The sequence below is a fragment of the Pelophylax lessonae genome, assembly GCF_965119305.1.
Source record: "Pelophylax lessonae genome assembly, chromosome: 7".
In the NCBI taxonomy this organism is placed as follows: Eukaryota; Metazoa; Chordata; class Amphibia; order Anura; family Ranidae; genus Pelophylax; species Pelophylax lessonae.
This window is the reverse complement of record NC_138774.1, coordinates 226,998,807-227,018,093: the sequence shown is the minus strand read 5'-3', so window position 1 is coordinate 227,018,093 and position 19,287 is coordinate 226,998,807. Positions and strand designations below refer to the sequence as shown.

General features: G+C 44.6%; 2 protein-coding genes across 3 annotated transcripts in view; one reads left to right on the top strand and one right to left on the bottom strand.

The window, feature by feature from the left end:
• LOC309560599 (ficolin-2-like) overlaps positions 1-19,287 on the bottom strand; it is a gene marked incomplete at its 3' end in the record, with an annotated part of 566,275 nt that overhangs the window by 375,556 nt on the left and 171,432 nt on the right. The gene's annotated exons all lie outside the window — the stretch shown is intronic.
• Positions 1-19,287, top strand: part of OPHN1 (oligophrenin 1) — a 257,850-nt gene that overhangs the window by 129,247 nt on the left and 109,316 nt on the right. Inside the window, exons 6-10 of one of the 2 annotated variants that reach the window (XM_082264514.1) lie at positions 4,497-4,607; positions 5,977-6,081; positions 9,412-9,541; positions 12,979-13,005; positions 15,632-15,732. In XM_082264514.1, the coding sequence (XP_082120640.1) occupies positions 4,497-4,607; positions 5,977-6,081; positions 9,412-9,541; positions 12,979-13,005; positions 15,632-15,732 (474 nt within the window). The remainder of the gene's footprint in view (positions 1-4,496; positions 4,608-5,976; positions 6,082-9,411; positions 9,542-12,978; positions 13,006-15,631; positions 15,733-19,287) is intronic. The other variant, XM_082264515.1, reaches the window with a different exon arrangement.

Genomic DNA, 19,287 nt, shown 5'->3' with positions numbered 1-19,287 from the left:
AGGTCCAAAATATTATTGCCATCATATACAATTAAAAGTCCTAATTGTACATGATGCAATTCAATATGCTCGGTCAAGGACAAAGATGTTTAAAGAAATGAAATTTTATTGTTAACATGATGCCTGCCATATCTGGGGGCAGAGGAGGGTAAGTGGAGCATTAGGCTGCAGTGCCACACTTAATACAACTGGCCTGACAGCCGCCAATGCTATTAAGTGTGGTCGGACAGACCGCAGGCCGCCGAATGTCCTCACCGTCCGGTATTATCATACCAGCGGGTAGCAAGGTGTTGGGGTTCCAGACTGATTTTCCTCCTAGAACCTGCCCTCTGGCCCAATTCGCCCCATAAGACTGGCATTATACTAAAAGTATCATGCAAGCTGGGGAGGACCCTTTTAGTGCGGGGGCTGAGAGAAGGCTGTTTTTTTTTTTCGTGTGGGTGCAGCTTTTTTGTTGCCCCCCTGCAAAGTGCCGCCCTAGGCCTGGGCCTTGTTGGCCTAGGCCAAGATACAGCACTGCTGGGATGTATGACATCATTTGCCTAGGCATGAAACCAGGAAGTAAAAAAAAGTTTAAAACAAGTAAATATGATATACTCTCCTATTTAGAAATGCTAGCAGCATGAGGATTAAAAATAATCAATGTTGATTGGGGGAGTTAAGTTCCACTTTAAGCAAATTCGGGAACTGCATTTGAGTCAACGAGGGAGGCCAGCCAATAGATTGCAATTTGGAACCCTTAAAGCTTTTTACTCACCTGTTTAGGAGGGTGTAGGTCCTTGGACTTGCCCTGAAAGTCTTGAGGGGGAAATGACGTGGCCTTATGGTCAGTTTCTCCTCCTTCCCATGCAGTCTCCCTTTGATGGAGCCCTACCTTGTTTCAGCAGATCCTTTGAAGAATGGGGTCCATCTGGTTCTAGCCAGGGGGACCACGAGTACCCCAAACCACTTCAGGCACTAAAGAACTCTCAAGCACTCTACTCACCCCAGATTAGTAGGCTGTAGGTCCTTGGACTTTCCCTGAAAGTCTTGAGGGGGAGTGATGTGACCTTATGGTCAGGTTCTCCTCCTTCCCATGCACCCTACCTTTTGGGGGAGCCCCACCTAGTACTTGGTTATACCTTGTCTCAGCAAATTCCCTGAAGATTGGGGCCTACCCGATTTCAGTCAGCGGGATCACAGGTACCAAAAAAGTCACAAACAGTATATCTCCTGCGCTTGGAAAAATTTCTATGTACTCCAAATGAGTAGGCTAAATCTCCATCTTGGATAAGTACGATCTTGCTGCCCCCAAAGACCAGGGAGTCCAGAACATTGAAACCACACAAGAGAAACACAGGTCACACTGACTTAGTGAGATAATGCTCTAGGTCGGTGCGCCCTGTGTTTCTCTTGTTTGGGATCACAGGCACCCCAGTCGCCTTCAGGCACTAAAGAACTGTAAAGCACTTTACTCGACACCTGATTAATAGGTTGTAGGTTGTTGGACTTGCCCTGAAAGTCTTGAGGGGGAAGGGACATGCCATTATGGTCAGGTTCTTCTCCTCCAATGGGGTCTCCCTTTGGGGGAGCACCACCTAGTACTTGGGTGGACCTTGTCTCAGCAGATCCCCTAAAGAATGGGGGATCAAACAAAGCTATGTGTCAGAGCAAGGGGAAATGACATGGCTTTGTTTATAAACAATGCCATTCCACACAACACTAGGGGGCGTACAGCTATTACGACCCCTGCCTAGCTTTAAAGAGGTATTTAGAGGAACTTCCTTATTGCCACCACTGGCAGTACTTTATAGTTTAATGCTCATGTTTTCTGACATTGTCAGGCCAGTCATGTGATGCCACAGGTTCCAACCATTTGATGTAAGCACACAGTAGGAATCCATAGCACTGGGTGGTGGCGGGATGGGGGCCCTTCCAAGCTCTGTAAAAGTGATCGGTGGGCTGTAGAGCCCCTTGGATCGCTTTTACCTTAAAGCCCATTGCCGGCACTAAAAAAACAATACCGGGATCATGGCGGCAGCTGCAGCCATGATTCTGCTATACCAACAAGTGTGTGTTGTGTGTGTGTGTGTATGTATGTATGTATGTATGTGTGCATATATGTATATATAGAGCATGTGTATGTGTGTATATGTAGATATAGAGAGAGAGAGAACAAAATTAAACGCAACACTTGTTTTTGCCCCTATTTTTCATGAGCTAAACTCTAAGATCTAAGAAAACCGGGATTAATTCGTGAAGAGAACACTTCTCCAAAGTGCCAGTCGCCATCGAATGTGAGCATTTGCCCACTCAAGTCGGTTAGGACGACAAACCGCAGTCAGGTCCAGACCATGATGATGACGATCATGCAAATGCACTTCCCTGAGATGGTTTCTGACCGTTTGTGCAGAAATTCTTTGGTTATGCAAACCGATTGTTGCAGCAGCTGTCCGGGTGGCTGGTCTCAGATCTTGGAGGTGAAGTTGCTGGATGGTGGAGGTCCTTGGGCCGTGGTCTGCGGTTGTGAGGCCGGTTGGATGTACTGCCAAATTCTCTGAAATGCCTTTGGAGACTGCTTATGGTAGAGAAATGAACATTTAATTTACTGGCAACAGCTCTCATGGACTTTCCTACAGTCAGCATGCCAATTGCACGCTTTGACATTGTGCCGTGTGATAAAACTGCACATTTTAGAGTGACCTTTTACTTTTGCCGGCCTAAGGCAGACCTGTGCAATAATCATGCTGTCTAATCAGCATCTTGATATGTCACGCCTGTGAGGTAGATGGATTATCTCGGCAAAGGAGAAGTGTTCACTAACACAGATTTAGACAGATTTGTGAACAATATTTGAGAGAAATAGGCCTTTTGTGTACATAGAAAAAGTCTTAGATCTTTGAGTTCAGCTCATGAAAAATGGGAGCAAAAACAAAACAAAAGTGTTTTTATAAATTTTTGTTCAGCGTATATGTATATATGTATGTATGTGTATGTATATGTGTGTGTGTGTGTATATATATATATATATATATATATATATATATATATATATATATATATATATATATAGATAGTGGAATAATAATTATTTGATCCCCCCTGCAGATTTTGTACGTTTGCCCACTTGCGAACGAAGAGGTCCTTCGTAAGAGGTCTATAATTGCATAAGAGGTCTATCATTTTTATCATAGGTGTATTTTAAATGATGGAGACAGAATATTAACTAAAAATCAGAAAAAACACATGATACAAATGTTATAAATTGAGATGCAGTTCAGTGAGTAAAATAAGTATTTGATCCCCAGGCAATACATGACTTAGTACTTGGTGGAGAAACCCTTGTTGGCAAGCACAGAGGTAAGACGTTCCTTGTAGTTAGTGACCAGGTCTGCACACATCTCAGGAGGGATTTTGGTCCACTCTTTTTTTCAGATCTTCTCTAAATCCTTGAGGTTTCTTGGCGGTCGCTGGGCAACTCGAAATTTTAGCTCCCTCCATACATTTTCTATAGGATTAAGGTCCGGAGACTGGCTAGGCCACTTCATGACCTTAATTTACTTCTTTTTGAGCCACTCCTTTGTTGCCTTGGTGGTATGTTTTGGGTCATTGTCATGCTGAAAGACCCATCTTCAGTGTTCTGGCTGAGGGAAGAAGGTTCGCCAAGATTTTACAATACATGGCCCCGTCCATTGGCTCCTCAATGCAGCAAGGTCGGCCTGTACCTTTAGCAGAGAAACGGCCCCAATGCATACTGTTTCCACCTCCGTGCTTGACTGTAGGGATGGTGTTCTTGGGGTCATTGTCAGCATTTTTCTTCCTCAAAACACGCCGAGTCAAGGTAATGCCAAAAAGTTTGATTTTAAATCATATAAGAATTGGGAGAAAGTGCTGTGGTCAGATGAGACCAAAATTGAGCTTTTTGACATTAAGTCGACAATTTGTCAAAATCCCTCCTGAGATGTGTACAAACCTGGTAGCCAACTACAATTCACGTCTTACCTCTGTGATTGCCAACAAAGGGTTTCTCCACCAAGTACTAAGTAAGGTTTTGCTTGTGGATCAAATGCTTAATTTTGCTCAATTTATAACATTTGTATCATGTGTTTTTTCTGGAATTTCGGTTGATATTCTGTCTCTATTATCTAAAATACACCTATAATAAAAATTATAGACCCCTTCATTTCTTTGTAAGTGGGAAAACTTACGAAATATTCAGGGGATCAAATAATTATTCTCCCCACTGTGTGTATGTGTGTATGTGTGTATGTGTGTATGTGTGTGTGTGTGTATATATATATATATATATACTTTTATATTATATTTTTAATAAGGTTCCTATTATCATAGCAGCCTTCAGTTCTTTTTTTATTGGTATTTATAAAACAGTAGCTTTTGGAAAGGGTATATAGCCAAATCAGGCCATATTCTCAATGGCTGACCTGTATACTTGGACTTTGGACCATTATTTTGTAGTCGTGTCATTTAATAATATGTTTTGTTTATGTTCTTTACAGGCTGATGTTCTGGTGGACAAAGAAAAGCAGAACTTCTATGAATCTTCACTGGAATATGTCTACCAGATCCAGGAGGTGCAGGAGAGCAAGAAGTTTAGCATTGTAGAGCCGGTAAGGACCATAGCACCTGTTTATTCTTTTTTTTCTTTTTTAGGAGTACACGAAGTCCATACCATTCAAATGAATAGTTTCCCATGCTGTCACATCAGACTTACCTAGTGATCCTACTAGATTGCCTATAATAGCCACACTTTTGCAACGCTGTAACTTACACTGATAGACCAAACCTGTGGGGACACCCCTTCAAATTACTGAGCTCCGATGTTTCCAGTGGAGAGAGCTATTAATTCTACATCATACAATGTCATGTTAGACGTTTATGTGCTTCCAACATTGTGGTAACCGTTTGGTGAAGACCCTTTCTCTGTTCCATCATGACTGTGCCCCTGTGTTTAAGCCAGTGCCCGGATCTTCCTCTTATCGGGTCCTAGGCCGGCGTTCCTCCCTCCTGTCGGGTGCCCCCACAGCAAGTAACTTGCTATGGGGGCACCTGAGTCGAGCCGAGCCATTGCTCTGTGTGTCTATTCACACATGGGGCTGTGGTTTGGCTCTGCCTCGTCCGTCTCCTGATCGGCTCACTGGCTGTGATTTAAAGTAGTGGGAGCCAATGGCTCCTGCTGCTGCCAATCGTAAATCAGGAGTGTTGAGTCCCCAGAGAGGCAAGGTTTTCATTGACATCGCTGGATTGAGAGTGGGCTCAGGCAAGTATTGGGGGGGGGGGGCTGCTGCATACAGGAGTTTGTTTAACCTTAAAGCATAGAATGCATGAAGGTAAAAAAACCTTGTGCCTTTACAACCACTTTAAGTGTCCTGCACAGAGCCCTGACCTCAATCCTACTGAACACCCTTTAGATGAATAGGAACGCTATCATCCAATCACACATAGTTATCTGGCCTGACCATAAAGACATGGTTTGACCATTTTGGTGTGGAGGAACTCAAGTGGCCTTCACAGAGCCCTGACCTCAACCCTACTCAACACCTTTGGGATGAATTGGAACACAGGTGGTGAGTTGGGTCTTCTCATCCAACATTAGTACCTAACCTCACAAATGGCCACAAATTCCCATAGACACACACCAAAATCAAATGATCTGCACAAAAATTAGTATTATAGTTTTTTTTTTTTTGTGGACTAAAATTTGTGTATTTTTTGCTATAAATATGGATTTGACAGCAGTACATTTATTCTCTAGGGTCTCAGAGTCTGCTTTCAGGGAATATATGTAATGTTTTGGGAGGTTTACATAATCTTCAGGCCTAAGATGGGCTTTTTAACGTATGCAAAAAAAAAGGGGGTTACTATCTCTTCGCAGACCATGGTCAGATATTGTAGGGTCATCGGCTTACTCTCCACCATGGTTTTATTTCTAAAGCCCAAATAAATCCTCTGTTATGTCAACCTTTGTCTTTCTCTTAGGTCCTGGCCTTCTTGCATTGTCTTTTCACTTCCAACAGCCTCACATTTGAGTTGACGCAGGATTTCCTACCCTACAAGCAACAGCTGCAGCTGAGCCTTCAAAATGTAAGTCTAACGTAGTGTACCAGTGTGGAAATTAATTAAAGAGCTGGCCAAAAAATGACCCAACGGCATCAACCATGATTTGTGGGTCCAATCCTATTGTCAAATATTGGATATATATCATACAAATAATATGCACAGGTGGTCATATATGTGACATCACAACATATGTTAACCCATTCATGACTAGAGGACATTCGAGCTTAAATGCTTGCACTTATATCAGTATGTATTGGCTAAAGTGTATCAAAACAAAAACAAAATTTATTGCAGCTAACCAGTCCTTAGATGTAGTGGCTTCATTCATTTTCTTTAATTATATGTTTTTTTTTTTTTACCTTTTTGGGGCCGGGACTGATCCCCCAGTCAATCGTAACCCACAGCTCTGCTGATCCCCAGTCAATTGTAACCCACAGCTCTGCTGATCCCCAGTCAATCGTAACCCACAGCTCTGCTGATCCCCAGTCAATTGTAACCCACAGCTCTGCTGATGCCCTTGTCAGTAGTAACCCACAGCTCTGCTGATGCCCTTCTCAGTAGTAACCTACAGCTCTGCTGATCTCTCGCATAGTGGTAACCCACAGCTCTGCTAAACCTCCTCTCAGTGGTAACCCACAGCTCTGCTAAACCTTATCTCAGTGGTAACCCACAGCTCTTCTAAACCTCCTCTCAGTGATAACCCACTGCTCTGCTAAACTTCCTTTCAGCGGTAACCCACAGCTCTGCTGTTACCCTACTCCGTAGTAACCCCCAGCACGGCTCATCCCTCGCTTAGTGGTAACCCACAGCTCTGCTGATCCCCCAGTTAATCGTAACCCACAGCTCTGCTGATGCCCTTCTCAGTAGTAACCTACAGCTCTGCTGATCTCTCGCATAGTGGTAACCTACAGCTCTGCTAAACCTTCTCTCAGTGATAACCCACAGCTCTGCTAAACTTCCCCCTCAGTGGTAACCCACAGCTCTGCTGATACCCTACTCAGTAGTAACCCCCAGCACGGCTCATCCCTCGCTTAGTGGTAACCCACAGCTCTGCTGATCCCCCAGTTAATCGTAACCCACAGCTCTGCTCATACCCAGTAAATTGTAACCCACAGCTCTACTGATCCCTCGCTCAGTGATAACCCACAGCTCTGCTGATCCCCTGCTCAGTAGTAACCCCTAGCTCTGCTGACCCCCCCGCTCAGTAGTAATCCCCAGCTCGGCTTATCCTCTGTTTTCCTGATCCTCTTCTCTCTCCGGTCCCCACTCACCTCCCGCTATATTGCTCCCATGTTGCATACCATGTGTGACATCTGCTAGTTTCTCTACTCTGCCAGCTCTGCTGAACCTCCGCTGCTCAGACCTCTCTCTCCAGTACCTGCACACCTTCCGCTAAAGTGTTCTCTTGATGCGCAATACATGTGCCATCTGCTAGTTGCTCTGCTCCGGATAAGACCCGGCTCACCTTCCTGCTGCTCCACGCTGCACACCAGATATGACTGCTGCACCAGACACTCCCAGAATATATACACATGAACCGAAAATGACTGCTGATTACGTCTTTCCGGTTCTCTTGTTGGCTTCCCAGTGCATCCTGCAATATCCCATACCTTCAAAACAAAGCGAAGCTAATGCTGAACAAATGCCCCTCAAAAGCTGCAGGTTCTGTTAGCGAGCGTTGCAAAATACTTCTATGGAGGCTTTAAAGCACCAAGAAAGCGACATGGGGTATCATTTTTGAAGCAAAGAAAACAAAACTGTGTGTGTGTAAGGTAACTTGTTTTATTTAGTGAAAGGTGCTTTGATTGGGATTTAGGGCACTTTAAAAGTGTCCAATGCCACATTTTGAAGCAAGTGTAAATGAGGCCTTACTGTGTTCTGGTGCAAACACTGTGCAGGCCATTCATTTGAATGGGCTGCAAAATTGAACTGCATGGGAATGCGCAGGAATCGCAGAGCAATGAAGTTCACGTTCCTGTGCAATTTAGATGAGAACCAGCCCTTAATTTCAGGCAAACAATGTGAGCAGTGCTATCTGGATATGGGTGGTAAACATAGAATCCTCCAAAGATATAGGAGGCCAATAATGAGTCTGAATGTTTTATTGTAAAAAGAAAAATCATATCCTATTGATACCAACTTGGCATGGACAGATGTGAAAAGGCCAATGTTTGCTGGGTCCGGTGGGCAAAATGGAGAGGGCCACTGCATTGTTGTAACCGGCCGCTGTAAAAGAGCCGCGGACATTCAGGAGCCGAGCTGGAATCTGCCGGCACTCCCACGTGACGTCACTGCGACACAAGGACGGAAGTGCCTAACCGGAACAAGATACCAAGCTAACCAAGCAGATAGATTCGGGGACAGTGAACAGTACTGCTTTCCATAGAGCCTAGCGCTTGGGACCTCTTGCTGTTTACAGTCCTTAAGTTCACCTGGTGATCCTGCCAGTAACGCACACCCGGTCCTAGAATGACAATGCTCATACATCTGTATTTATGGGGAAACTGTGTTGCTGTCCAGATTTGGACTACACATTTCTCCGTCCTCGCCATAACCTAGAAAGAATAATCATGTAAACCGTAAAGTGCTAATAAAAATGTGATTATTATATACTGTAGTTAACCTGAACATGAGACAAATATCCCAATTACATAGTGTGAGCATCAATATCAAATGAAGTATATATCGCATACACTGTCCAAACACCAAAATAGGTATCCATAGAAATGTGCAAACCTCTATAAAATATATTGCTCATCTTCAAATAGAACCAGTGTGTTCAAACCACCAAATATGTGCTCCCACAAACTGTACGTACAAGACGCTTACCATATCCAAAGGACCACCCTGGTATAATGGTCAGATAGCGCTTAAAGGGTTTAATCCTCCTGGTCTGCAACTCCCCGCCAAACTCACACCATGAGAATCTTCGGCCAGTCCCCTGATGATGTCTGTGACGAAATGCGTTGTATAGGGCCTTGGAACAAGGCATTAACACGCACAACATCTGGATTTTAAGTGGTGGTGCTTGCTGTCTAGCATTACATTCATTGATATTGTAATGCAATGCTCTTTATGAAGTTTGTAAATTTGCACTTATTATTTTATGAAATATAAGGCTATAAAGCGATATTACTCTATGTATGTGGTTTGTCTTTCCCTCCTTGATTGTATTGTGCTAATGGTTTGAGATCATTCCCATTTGAGATCAGCGGCGGTAATGTCTGGTGTAAAAGAGGCCTTTGAGCTTGATAATGTTTTTCCATAGAACCGAGCTCACAAGATATACATGGAGCTAGAAGGAATGAATCATCACACCATGCTAGTATTTTCAGCACTTGTCTTTTTCCACAGACACGTAACCACTTCAGTAGTACCCGAGAAGAAATGGAAGATTTGAAGAAGAGGATGACTGATGCTCCTATTGTTTGCAAGCTGAAAGGCCAGAGCACAATCGAAGGATATTTATATTCCCAAGAAAAAAGTAATGTGCATTTTCAGCTGTTGGGGGGAGTCACATGCTATATTTCCTGTTAAATACAGTTTACTATGAACCTGTGACCATGCTATGGACATTCATTTCTATATATACTCTTACCATGCAGTAAATTAGATTTAAAATGCAGCTTCACTGACCTATGTAGCTGCAGGATTGTGGGGCAATTCATCCTCCAAGATCAAGAGAAGCAGTGAAGTCATTTAGAGCAGGGGTCTCCAAACTTTTCAGTAGGAGGGTCACATCGCAAATTTTACACACATTCGTGGGCCCAAAAAATCAGTTATTTAAAAATGAATGAATGTGCCTCCCCACACATCTGTGTCCCCATCAGTCACCCCCCACATCTATGCCCCCCATCAGAAGCTTTTCTCATATTTGTGTCCCTATCACAGCGTTATTAACAAATGGGGGGTACAGCGCTAAAGTGAATAAGTGCAAGAAGATTTTCAAGTGCTAATAAAGTGCCTGCTATATAAATAACGATACCCAAAATGTTATTGATATAAAGTGGCAGGTGCTTAATAAAGTGCTTGACAATATTATAACAATAGTAACAATAATACTGTCAAATAATCAATCCACTACAATAATCCATAGAAAACTTAAATCTATAAATTCATTACAGTGCAAAATCAATCAGTGCAAGTGAAGACAATGCAAACCAGGAGTGAAAATAAATTAATATAAATATATGACAAGTCCATTCAATAAAAATGTGCAAAATCAGCAAGATAAGGTGCTTGTCAGATGCTTCCACGCTCAGTGCTAGTGTGTCCACCACCACAACTAATGGATAGCCTCTCACCTTCCCACAGGTTCAAAATGTAGTCACAATCCCGGTGGCAGTGATCCCTAATAGGGATATCCTTAATATTCTACTCCATCCAGCAGATTGTGTAAGCAATGAATGATCCCAATGGAGTTAATCCTTGTGGGGACATCAATGAGATACTGCTACTTACAAGGATATGTGGAATGCCCGCATATAGCCACAGTAACTCCCGGTAAGCATGGAAAATAAACCAAAGGGTATCTTATGCTCTCTGATATGGTACTTTTAGTTATTTATAAAAAATGGGAGCAGGAAAAGCTGTGTTGGTGAGCCAACAGAGGATGGGGGCCTAACTGCTAAGTCACTGCTGGGAGGAGGTAACAGAGGCGCTGTGCTGCTTTGAGGGGGCAGCAGTTAAAGCTGAACTAAAGCAGTACATGCAGATACAGAGGTCAGTGAGAGCTTGTTTTAAAACATATTTTATGCTTGTTAGGAATATGACATTTTGTTATTTATGCAGCTGCCTTTGCTGAGCGCTCCTTTTTGAAAGTGCTTGCTGTGTGGGTGTCATTCTGCTCCTCAGGGTCACTGGTGCAGTGCTGGGTGTCATTCTTCTCCTCTGGGTCACTGGTGCAGTGCTGGGTGTCATTCTTCTCCTCTGGGTCACTGGTTCAGTGCTGGGTGTCATTCTTCTCCTCTGGGTCACTGGTTCAGTGCTGGGTGTCATTCTGCTCCTCTGGGTCACTGGTTCAGTGCTGGGTGTCATTCTGCTCCTCTGGGTCACTGGTTCAGTGCTGTGTGTCATTCTGCTCCTCTGGGTCACTGGTTCAGTGCATGGTGTCATTCTGCTCCTCTGGGTCACTGGTTCAGTGCTGGGTGTCATTCTGCTCCTCTGGGTCACTGGTTCAGTGCTGGGTGTCATTCTGCTCCTCTGGGTCACTGGTTCAGTGCGTGGGTGTCATTCTGCTCCTCTGGGTCACTGGTTCAGTGCTGGGTGTCATTCTGCTCCTCTGGGTCACTGGTTCAGTGCTGGGTGTCATTCTGCTCCTCTGGGTCACTGGTTCAGTGCTGGGTGTCATTCTGCTCCTCTGGGTCACTGGTTCAGTGCTGGGTGTCATTCTGCTCCTCTGGGTCACTGGTTCAGTGCTGGGTGTCATTCTGCTCCTCTGGATCACTGGTGCAGTGCTGGGTGTAATTCTGCTCCTCTGGATCACTGGTGCAGTGCTGGGTGTCATTCTGCTCCTCTGGGTCACTGGTTCAGTGCTGGGTGTCATTCTGCTCCTCTGGGTCACTGGTTCAGTGCTGGGTGTCATTCTGCTCCTCTGGGTCACTGGTTCAGTGCTGGGTGTCATTCTGCTCCTCTGGGTCACTGGTTCAGTGCTGGGTGTCATTCTGCTCCTCTGGGTCACTGGTTCAGTGCTGGGTGTCATTCTTCTCCTCTGGGTCACTGACTTGTAAAAACTGATACGAGCTTCTGACTTTACCCTGTCTTTCTTGAGCTACATGCTTGTTCAAAGTCCGACCGTGAATGAGAAAGTGGAGAATATAGATGAACACAATGATATACACTATATTGTCAAAAGTATTGGGACGCCTGCCTTTACACGCACATGAACTTTATTGGCATCCCAGTCTTAGTCCGTAGGGTTCAATATTGAGTTGGCCCAACCTTTGCACCTATAACAGCTTCAACTCTTCTGGAAAGGCTGTCCCAGTGTGCCTATGGGCATGTTTGACCATTCTTCCAGAAGTGCATTTTTGAGGTCAGGCACTGATGGATGAGAAGGCCTGGCTCACAGTCTCCGCTCTCTTCCCAAAGGTGATCTATCGGGTTGAGGTCAGGACTCTGTGCAGTCCAGTCTAGTTCCTCCACCTCAAGCTCGCTCATCCATGTCTTCCATGGACCTTGCTTTGTGCACTGGCCCAAATCATTTGGTGGACAGGGAATTATGGTGTGGGGTTGTTTTTCAGGGGTTGGGCTTGGCTCCTCAGTTCCAGTGAAGGGAACTCTTAAGACGTCAGCATACCAAGACATTTTGGACAATTTCATGCTTCCAACTTTGTGGGAACAGTTTGGGGATGGCCCCTTCCTGTTCCAACATAACTGCGCACCAGTGCACGAAGCAAGGTCCATAAGGACATGGATGAGCAAGTTTGGGGTGGATGAACTTGACTGGCCTGCACAGTCCTGACCTCAACCCGATAGAACACCTTTGAGATGAATTAGAACGGAGACTGTGAGCCAGGTCTTGTCCAACATCAGTGCCTGACCCAACAAATGCGCTTCTGGAAGAATGGTCAAACATTCCCATAGACACACTCCTAAACCTTGTGGACAGCCTTCCCAGAAGAGTTGAAGCTGTTATAGCTGCAAAGGGTGGGCCAACTCAATATTGAACCCTACTGACTAAGACTGGGATGCCATTAAAGTTCATGTGCATGTAAAGGTAGGAGTCCCAATACTTTTGGTAATATTGTGTACAAGGTATATTTCAGAGAAGGGTATTTAACATTCACAAGCACATACTGCAGCCCAGTAATGACACTGCTCAGTTTGTAAAATTCTATATTTATCACTTTTGTTGAATTGATGTCAGTTGCCATAATGCCTTTTGTGTTTGTGTTTTTTTTTCTCAATTTGCCTACTGAGGGAGGGATATTATGTCACTTTGCACAGGTTAAAAAACATTTTTGATGATTATATATTCCACCATTCGCTCCTCCACAGGTTCAAGCATTATCTCCCATGACAATTTATGCTATGATGTGCTCCATCACATTCAACGTGCTAGTTTTACAGAATGTTGGTGGACACCTAACCATCATGCCTACAGCTTGATGGACATCCCAATGCAAAACAAAGACCATTAATATGGAATTGGCCTCACATTTTCAGCTAGAGGAGCCTCCACTCTTCTGAGAAGGCTTTCCACAAGATTTAGAGGGTGTCTCTGGGAATTTTTGCCCATTCATGAGGTCAGGTACTGATGTTGAATGAGAAGACCTGATCCCAAAGGTGTTCAGTAGGGTTGAGGTCAGGTACGGATGTGGAATGAGAAGACATGATCCCTAAGGTATTCAGTAGGGTTGAGGTCAGGTACGGATGTGGAATGAGAAGACATGATCTCTAAGGTGTTCAGTAGGGTTGAGGTCAGGTATGGATGTTGGATGAGAAGACCTGATCTCTAAGGTGTTCAGTAGGGTTGAGGTGATGTACTGATGTTGGACAAGACCTGATCCCAAAGGTGTGCAGTAGGATTGAGGTCTGGTACTGATATTGGATGAGAAGACCTAATCCCAAATGTATTCAGTAGGGTTTCAGCCAGGTACTGGTGTTGGATGAGAAGAAGGGCAGCCATAAGACATTTTGGAGCCCTTTACACAGCTTTAAGCCTGGGTACCTCGGGCTCCACCAACATTCCCCAGGGTCCATCCACTGGCCGTCCCAGCGATACCGCTGTGAATGGAGAGGAATACAATTTACAGCTTAACAATACTTAGATGTGGTGGCTGCATTAGGTTTTTTATTTTCTGTTTTCTACTGGTGATCTGGTCAGTAGCACACCTCCAGTATTAAAGTGCCTCCACTCTGGATGAAGGAGCAACAAAGACACCTTTTTAGATTCTCCAAAGCAGCTAGTTCTTTTGAAAAACAGACTTACTAGCAGGATCACCAGGTGAAAATTAAAGAAGGAAAACCCAAAAAAGAAAACGAATGCCGCCACCACATCTAAGAATTGGTAAGCTGCAATAAATGTTTGCTTTGGGGTTTAATATCCCGTTAAGTGGATAAAGTTAATAAAGTCATTCTGGTATACTATTTTAATCCATCACATCTATAGGTAGATCATGGGACAGTAATTATTTAATAAAAAGACTGGAGTAAAGCTATTTCCAGTGCTGGCAGGGGGAGAGAGAGAGGGGGAGCATGGAGAGAGAGAGGGGGAACATGGAGAGAGAGGGGGGGCATGGAGAGAGAGAAGGGGGCAGAGGGAGCATGGAGAGAGAGAAGAGGGCATGGAGCAAGAGAGAGGGGGCAGGGGGAGCAGGGAGAGAGAAGGGCGCAGGGAGAGAGCGAGGGCAGGGTCTGGTCACAGTGCTCACTCAGATGTTCCCAGGGGCTCTCAGTCAGCTGCTTCTCTCATTAGGGCTGTCAGCTCCTTAATCTTCCCGACCCACATCCCCTTCAGACATAGCAGCACACATGCAGGGAGAGTGGGGCGGCAGAAGGGATGTGTGTGAGAAGCTCAGGCATGCTGGAGGGGATGGAGAAGTGTGGGGATCCCCTCCTTGCAGGACAGCTGCATCTCCCGAGCCGCCTGTCACTGCACACTGAGCCCAGGGATGGCCAGGAGGAAGAAGCGGCTCAGTGCCCATCAAAGGAGGGGGGGAACAGGTGGAATAAACCACAGGTAATCTGGGGGGAGGGGGGCGGCGACTCATTTCCATGCCCCTTGAGCGCACCGGCTTTCACCCCCGCACGCTAGCCATGCCACTGGCTGGGAGTCAGCCAGTGCAGCGGGCGGCACCAACGCAAGTCAGGACTATTGGGTGAGGAAAAGAACAAAGTGGAGGTGCCAACTGGAGGCCTGGGCATCCTGGGTGCCTGGGCCCCTTACACTTGTATGGGCTGTAACCCCCTGATGGTGGCCTTGATGAGAAGACAGGATCCCGAAGGTGCTTAGTGGGGTTGAGGTCAGGTACTGATGTTGAATTAGAATACCTGATCCCTAAGGTGTTCAGTAGATTTGAGGTCAGGTTTTGATGTTTGATGAAAAGACCCAATCCCCATGGTTTTCAGTAGGTTTGAGTTCAGGTTCTGATGTTGAATGAGAAGACCTGATCCCTAAGGTGTTTAGTAGGGTTAAGGGCAAGTTGGATGAGAAGACCTTATCCCAAAGGAAATCAGTAGGATTGAAGTCAAGCAATGCTTTTTATGAAGCAGGTTTTGTGCACATGGACGCAGCCATGCTGATAAAGGGCCTTCCCTAAATTGTTACCACAAGGTTGGAAGAGTGCAATTGTCTAAATGGTCTGTGCATGGTTTGTAGCATTAACAGTACCCATCACTGGAAACGCCTGAACTCGTATGTGGGGGGTCCACATACTTTTGGCCACTTAGTAGGTGTGATGATTAGGTGTCTAGAATTTGGCCATCTAGTGTAGTCTGCATACATTGCTGTGAATTCCATTGCTAAACCATATAGTCACCAAGCCAGCGTCAGAGTAAAAATGTTTTATTAGGCTGTGCGGAATCACTGCAATCTTTACATCATCTGAATGTCTCCCTTTATGGCTTCCAGGGGCCCTCGGCCTTACGTGGGTGAAGTATTACTGCAAGTACGAGAAGGAAGGGAAGAGTATAAGCTTAATTCCTGTAGAGCAGAAGCCAGGATCCAGACAGGTATGTTTAGGCACTTGTTGTTTTCTATGGATATTGTTAAATAAAAAGTTGTTCTAAAAAATTGCCTGAAAAAACAGGAACGGGTTTTGTTAGTGTATTCCAAGAGAATTCTCTTAAGAATGTCCCACTCTTTCTGCTAATGCCTTTACCAATCTCTGCTACCCCTTTATTTTGTCCTGCATATTTATTACATGAGTTTGTATAGTGTCGACCATTTACTCAGCACATCACATGCAGTATAACATATCAGGTGCTTCTCTCAAGGAACTTACAATCTAAGGTCCCGATCTCATTTACAGTACATACACATACTGGGGCCAGTTTAGAAAGAAGACCATTAACCTACCAGAAGGTCTTTGTATTGGGCGAATAAACCAGAGTAACCCGTGCAAGCACAGGGAGAACATGCAAACTCCATGCTGGTAGTGTCGTGGTTGGAATTTGCATCGATGGCCCAATGGTTACTTTGTACCTGTCAGACATAATGTACTTCCTTCTTTCTCCTGGTATTTAATATTTCAGTGATTTTTCTTGAGCATGCCTATTAATTTGAGAAAGGACAGGGACAACTAAAACCTTCATTCCTTTCATGTGTTTGTGAGAGAGCACTGGACTGGTGAAGGGTCTGCTATGGATGGAAGTTATTTTAGCTACGTTGTTCTTCAAGATGGCTTGTAGCCAATGAAAGTATAGTTTTAGATGGGTGACAAAAAAAAAAATGCGCTCCACAAAATACTGTTGGATAGGTGTAGAGGCGTGCTTAGTATAAAGGTTTAGAGTAATATTCCTACACACAACATTCCTGAAAGTGGCTGAAGAGTAGGTGGGTGCTGTTGAGACCCATGGCAGGAAACCAGAACCGCTCCAAGTATGAAGATTTCACCAGCACCCCAGGAAACTACTTAAAAGGGTCCAACATTTTATTATTAAACAATCACATCACCAGCAAAGGATAGCGACATTTTGGAGCCATGCAGGACCCCTTCATCAGGTATGGAGCGATCACATGCTTGATGAAGGGGCCCTGCGTGGCTCCGAAACATCATTATCCTTTGCTGTGATGTGATCTTTCAATAAAACAGTGGGCCCTTTTATAGAGTTTCCCTAAATAAAGGTTTGCAACACTTGGGTTATCTTTAGGAAGTTTACTGAAGTTTACAGTTGACGTGATGACTAGAGCCAACGTGTTTTCGAGGGAATTGGCTCCCCCCTTCATTACAGCTGTGAAAGGAGTTGTTGTCAGAACCAACCTGGGTGACAAAAAAAAAAAAAATAGAATTTTTGTAAGAACTTACCGTAAAAGTCTTTTCTCTTACGTCCTCTGACAGTCGCTGCCCACTTATACAGTCTTCACTTATGGGTATTGGTCTTATCCACAGGAGTAAGCTAGGCAGAAGATTTTGTTAGAAACATTCACAAAACTTTGCATAGACACACCTACAGGGGGCTGTCCCTCTGGTCCAATACCCCAGGATAGCCTCATTCCCAATTCAGTTTGGTGGCAAGCAGTGGATAGTCCATGAACCCCAAAAGAGGGGCGGGGGCAGCGACTATCCGAGGACTCAGAGAAAAGAATTTTACATTAAGTTCTTACAAAAGTTTCTATTTTCTCTTACGTCCTCTGACAGTCGCCGCCCACTCATACAGTCTTCACTTATGGGAGACGCAAAGGTATAACGTTACTGAAACTGCTTTGGTACCACAAGGTTGCGCTTTAAATAGAGCCATTGCACGGTCACCGTTTAGTGAAACTTCAGCGGGACAGGGAAATGCCTGAGCCGCTTCTGGGTTCTGCGGGTCCCAAGGAAGACCGCTTACCCGGCGGGTGGGGCTCATCCTCTCAATGTAGCGTATCTTTAACAGAACTAACGAGCGCAGACATGTTTCTAACAAAATCTTCTGCCTAGCTTACTCCTGTGGATAAGACCAATACCCATAAGTGAAGACTGTATAAGTGGGCAGCGACTGTCAGAGGACGTAAGAGAAAAGTCGTTAAACAAAATACTCTTGGATAGGTGTAAAGGCGTGCTCGGTATAAAGGTTAAGAGCTAAATTCCTACACACACATTCCTGAAAGTGGCTGAAGAGTAGGTGGGTGCTGTTGAGACTACTGGCAGGAAACCAGAACAGCTCCAAGTAAGAAAAAATTCACCCACAGCTCTGGAAACTCCTTAAAAGGGTCCAACGTTTTATTATTAAACAATCACATCACCAGCAAAGGATAGCGACATTTTGGAGCCATGCAGGACCCCTTCATCAAGCATGTGATCGCTCCATACCTGATGAAGGGGCCCTGCGTGGCTCCGAAACGTCATTATCCTTTGCTGTAATGTGATCTTTCAATAAAACAGTGGACCCTTTTATAGAGTTTCCCTAAATAAAGGTTTGCAACACTTGGGTTATCTTTAGGAAGTTTATTGAAGTTTACAGTTGACGTGATGACTAGAGCCAACGTATTTTCGACGGAATTGGCTCCCCCCTTCATCAGGGCTGTGATAGGAGTTGTTGTCAGAGCCAACCTGGAAGCGGGATTCAGCTGAGAACATGGCCTGTTTGGTGCTGTCAAACTGTAGAGCAATGGCTCGTCCTTGCCTAAATTGCAATTCATCGATCAAGATTACTCCATACAGGTGGTATCCTGTTTGGGATTTAAAGGGAGGCATACGTGCTAACCACTAAGCCTCTGTACTGTCCTTTAGAACCTTCTTAAAAATACCTGATACTTCTTGATATGGGTAAACTTGTGACCTTCTTCTCTTCCTCCCAGGATGCAGTGCTTGGGTCTGACCAGCCAGTTACCAGTCTCAAACTCTGTCAATTGGGGAGGGGAGAAGAGCATTAACCTAGTACATGGGGCTTACACAGGTTTTGGACTTCTGTTTATGATGGGTCCAACATGGGGCTTAAGTGGGGTACACACTATAAGACAATTGGGGCGAACGATTGTCCGATTTTCCTCGTTGTTTAACAGCAAATCGGAACCGATGAACAAAAATTTTTTTTCCGATTTTTCTTGTACAGAAATCGTACAAAAACGGTACACATTAAACGAAACTCGTTCGTTTTTCACCTACGAGAAAAATTTGGGAGTTTTTCCCTTCGAGAATTTTCGTACAAAGATTCTGAATCGTCTGTAGAAAGTTCTGTACACACTATATGAAAATCGTAAATAAAATCTTTGGACGAAAATGTTCGCCTGATTTTGCTATAGTGTGTACGAACCTTTACACAGGGTTAGGACTTCTGTTTTTGTTGGGCTTTAACTTGGGGCTTACATAGGTGTTAAACTTCTGTTTATGATGGGCTCCAACGTTGAGCTTACACGGGTTTCTGACTTCTGTTTATGATGGGTCCAATGTGGGGCTTACATAGGTTTTGGACTTCTTCTGTTTTTGTTGGGCTCTAACTTGGGGCTTACATAGGTGTTAAACTTCTGTTTATGATGGGCTCCGACATTGAGCTTACACGGGTTTCTGACTTATGTTTTATGATGGGCTCCGACATTGAGCTTACACGGGTTTCTGACTTCTGTTTATGATGGGCTCCGTCATTGAG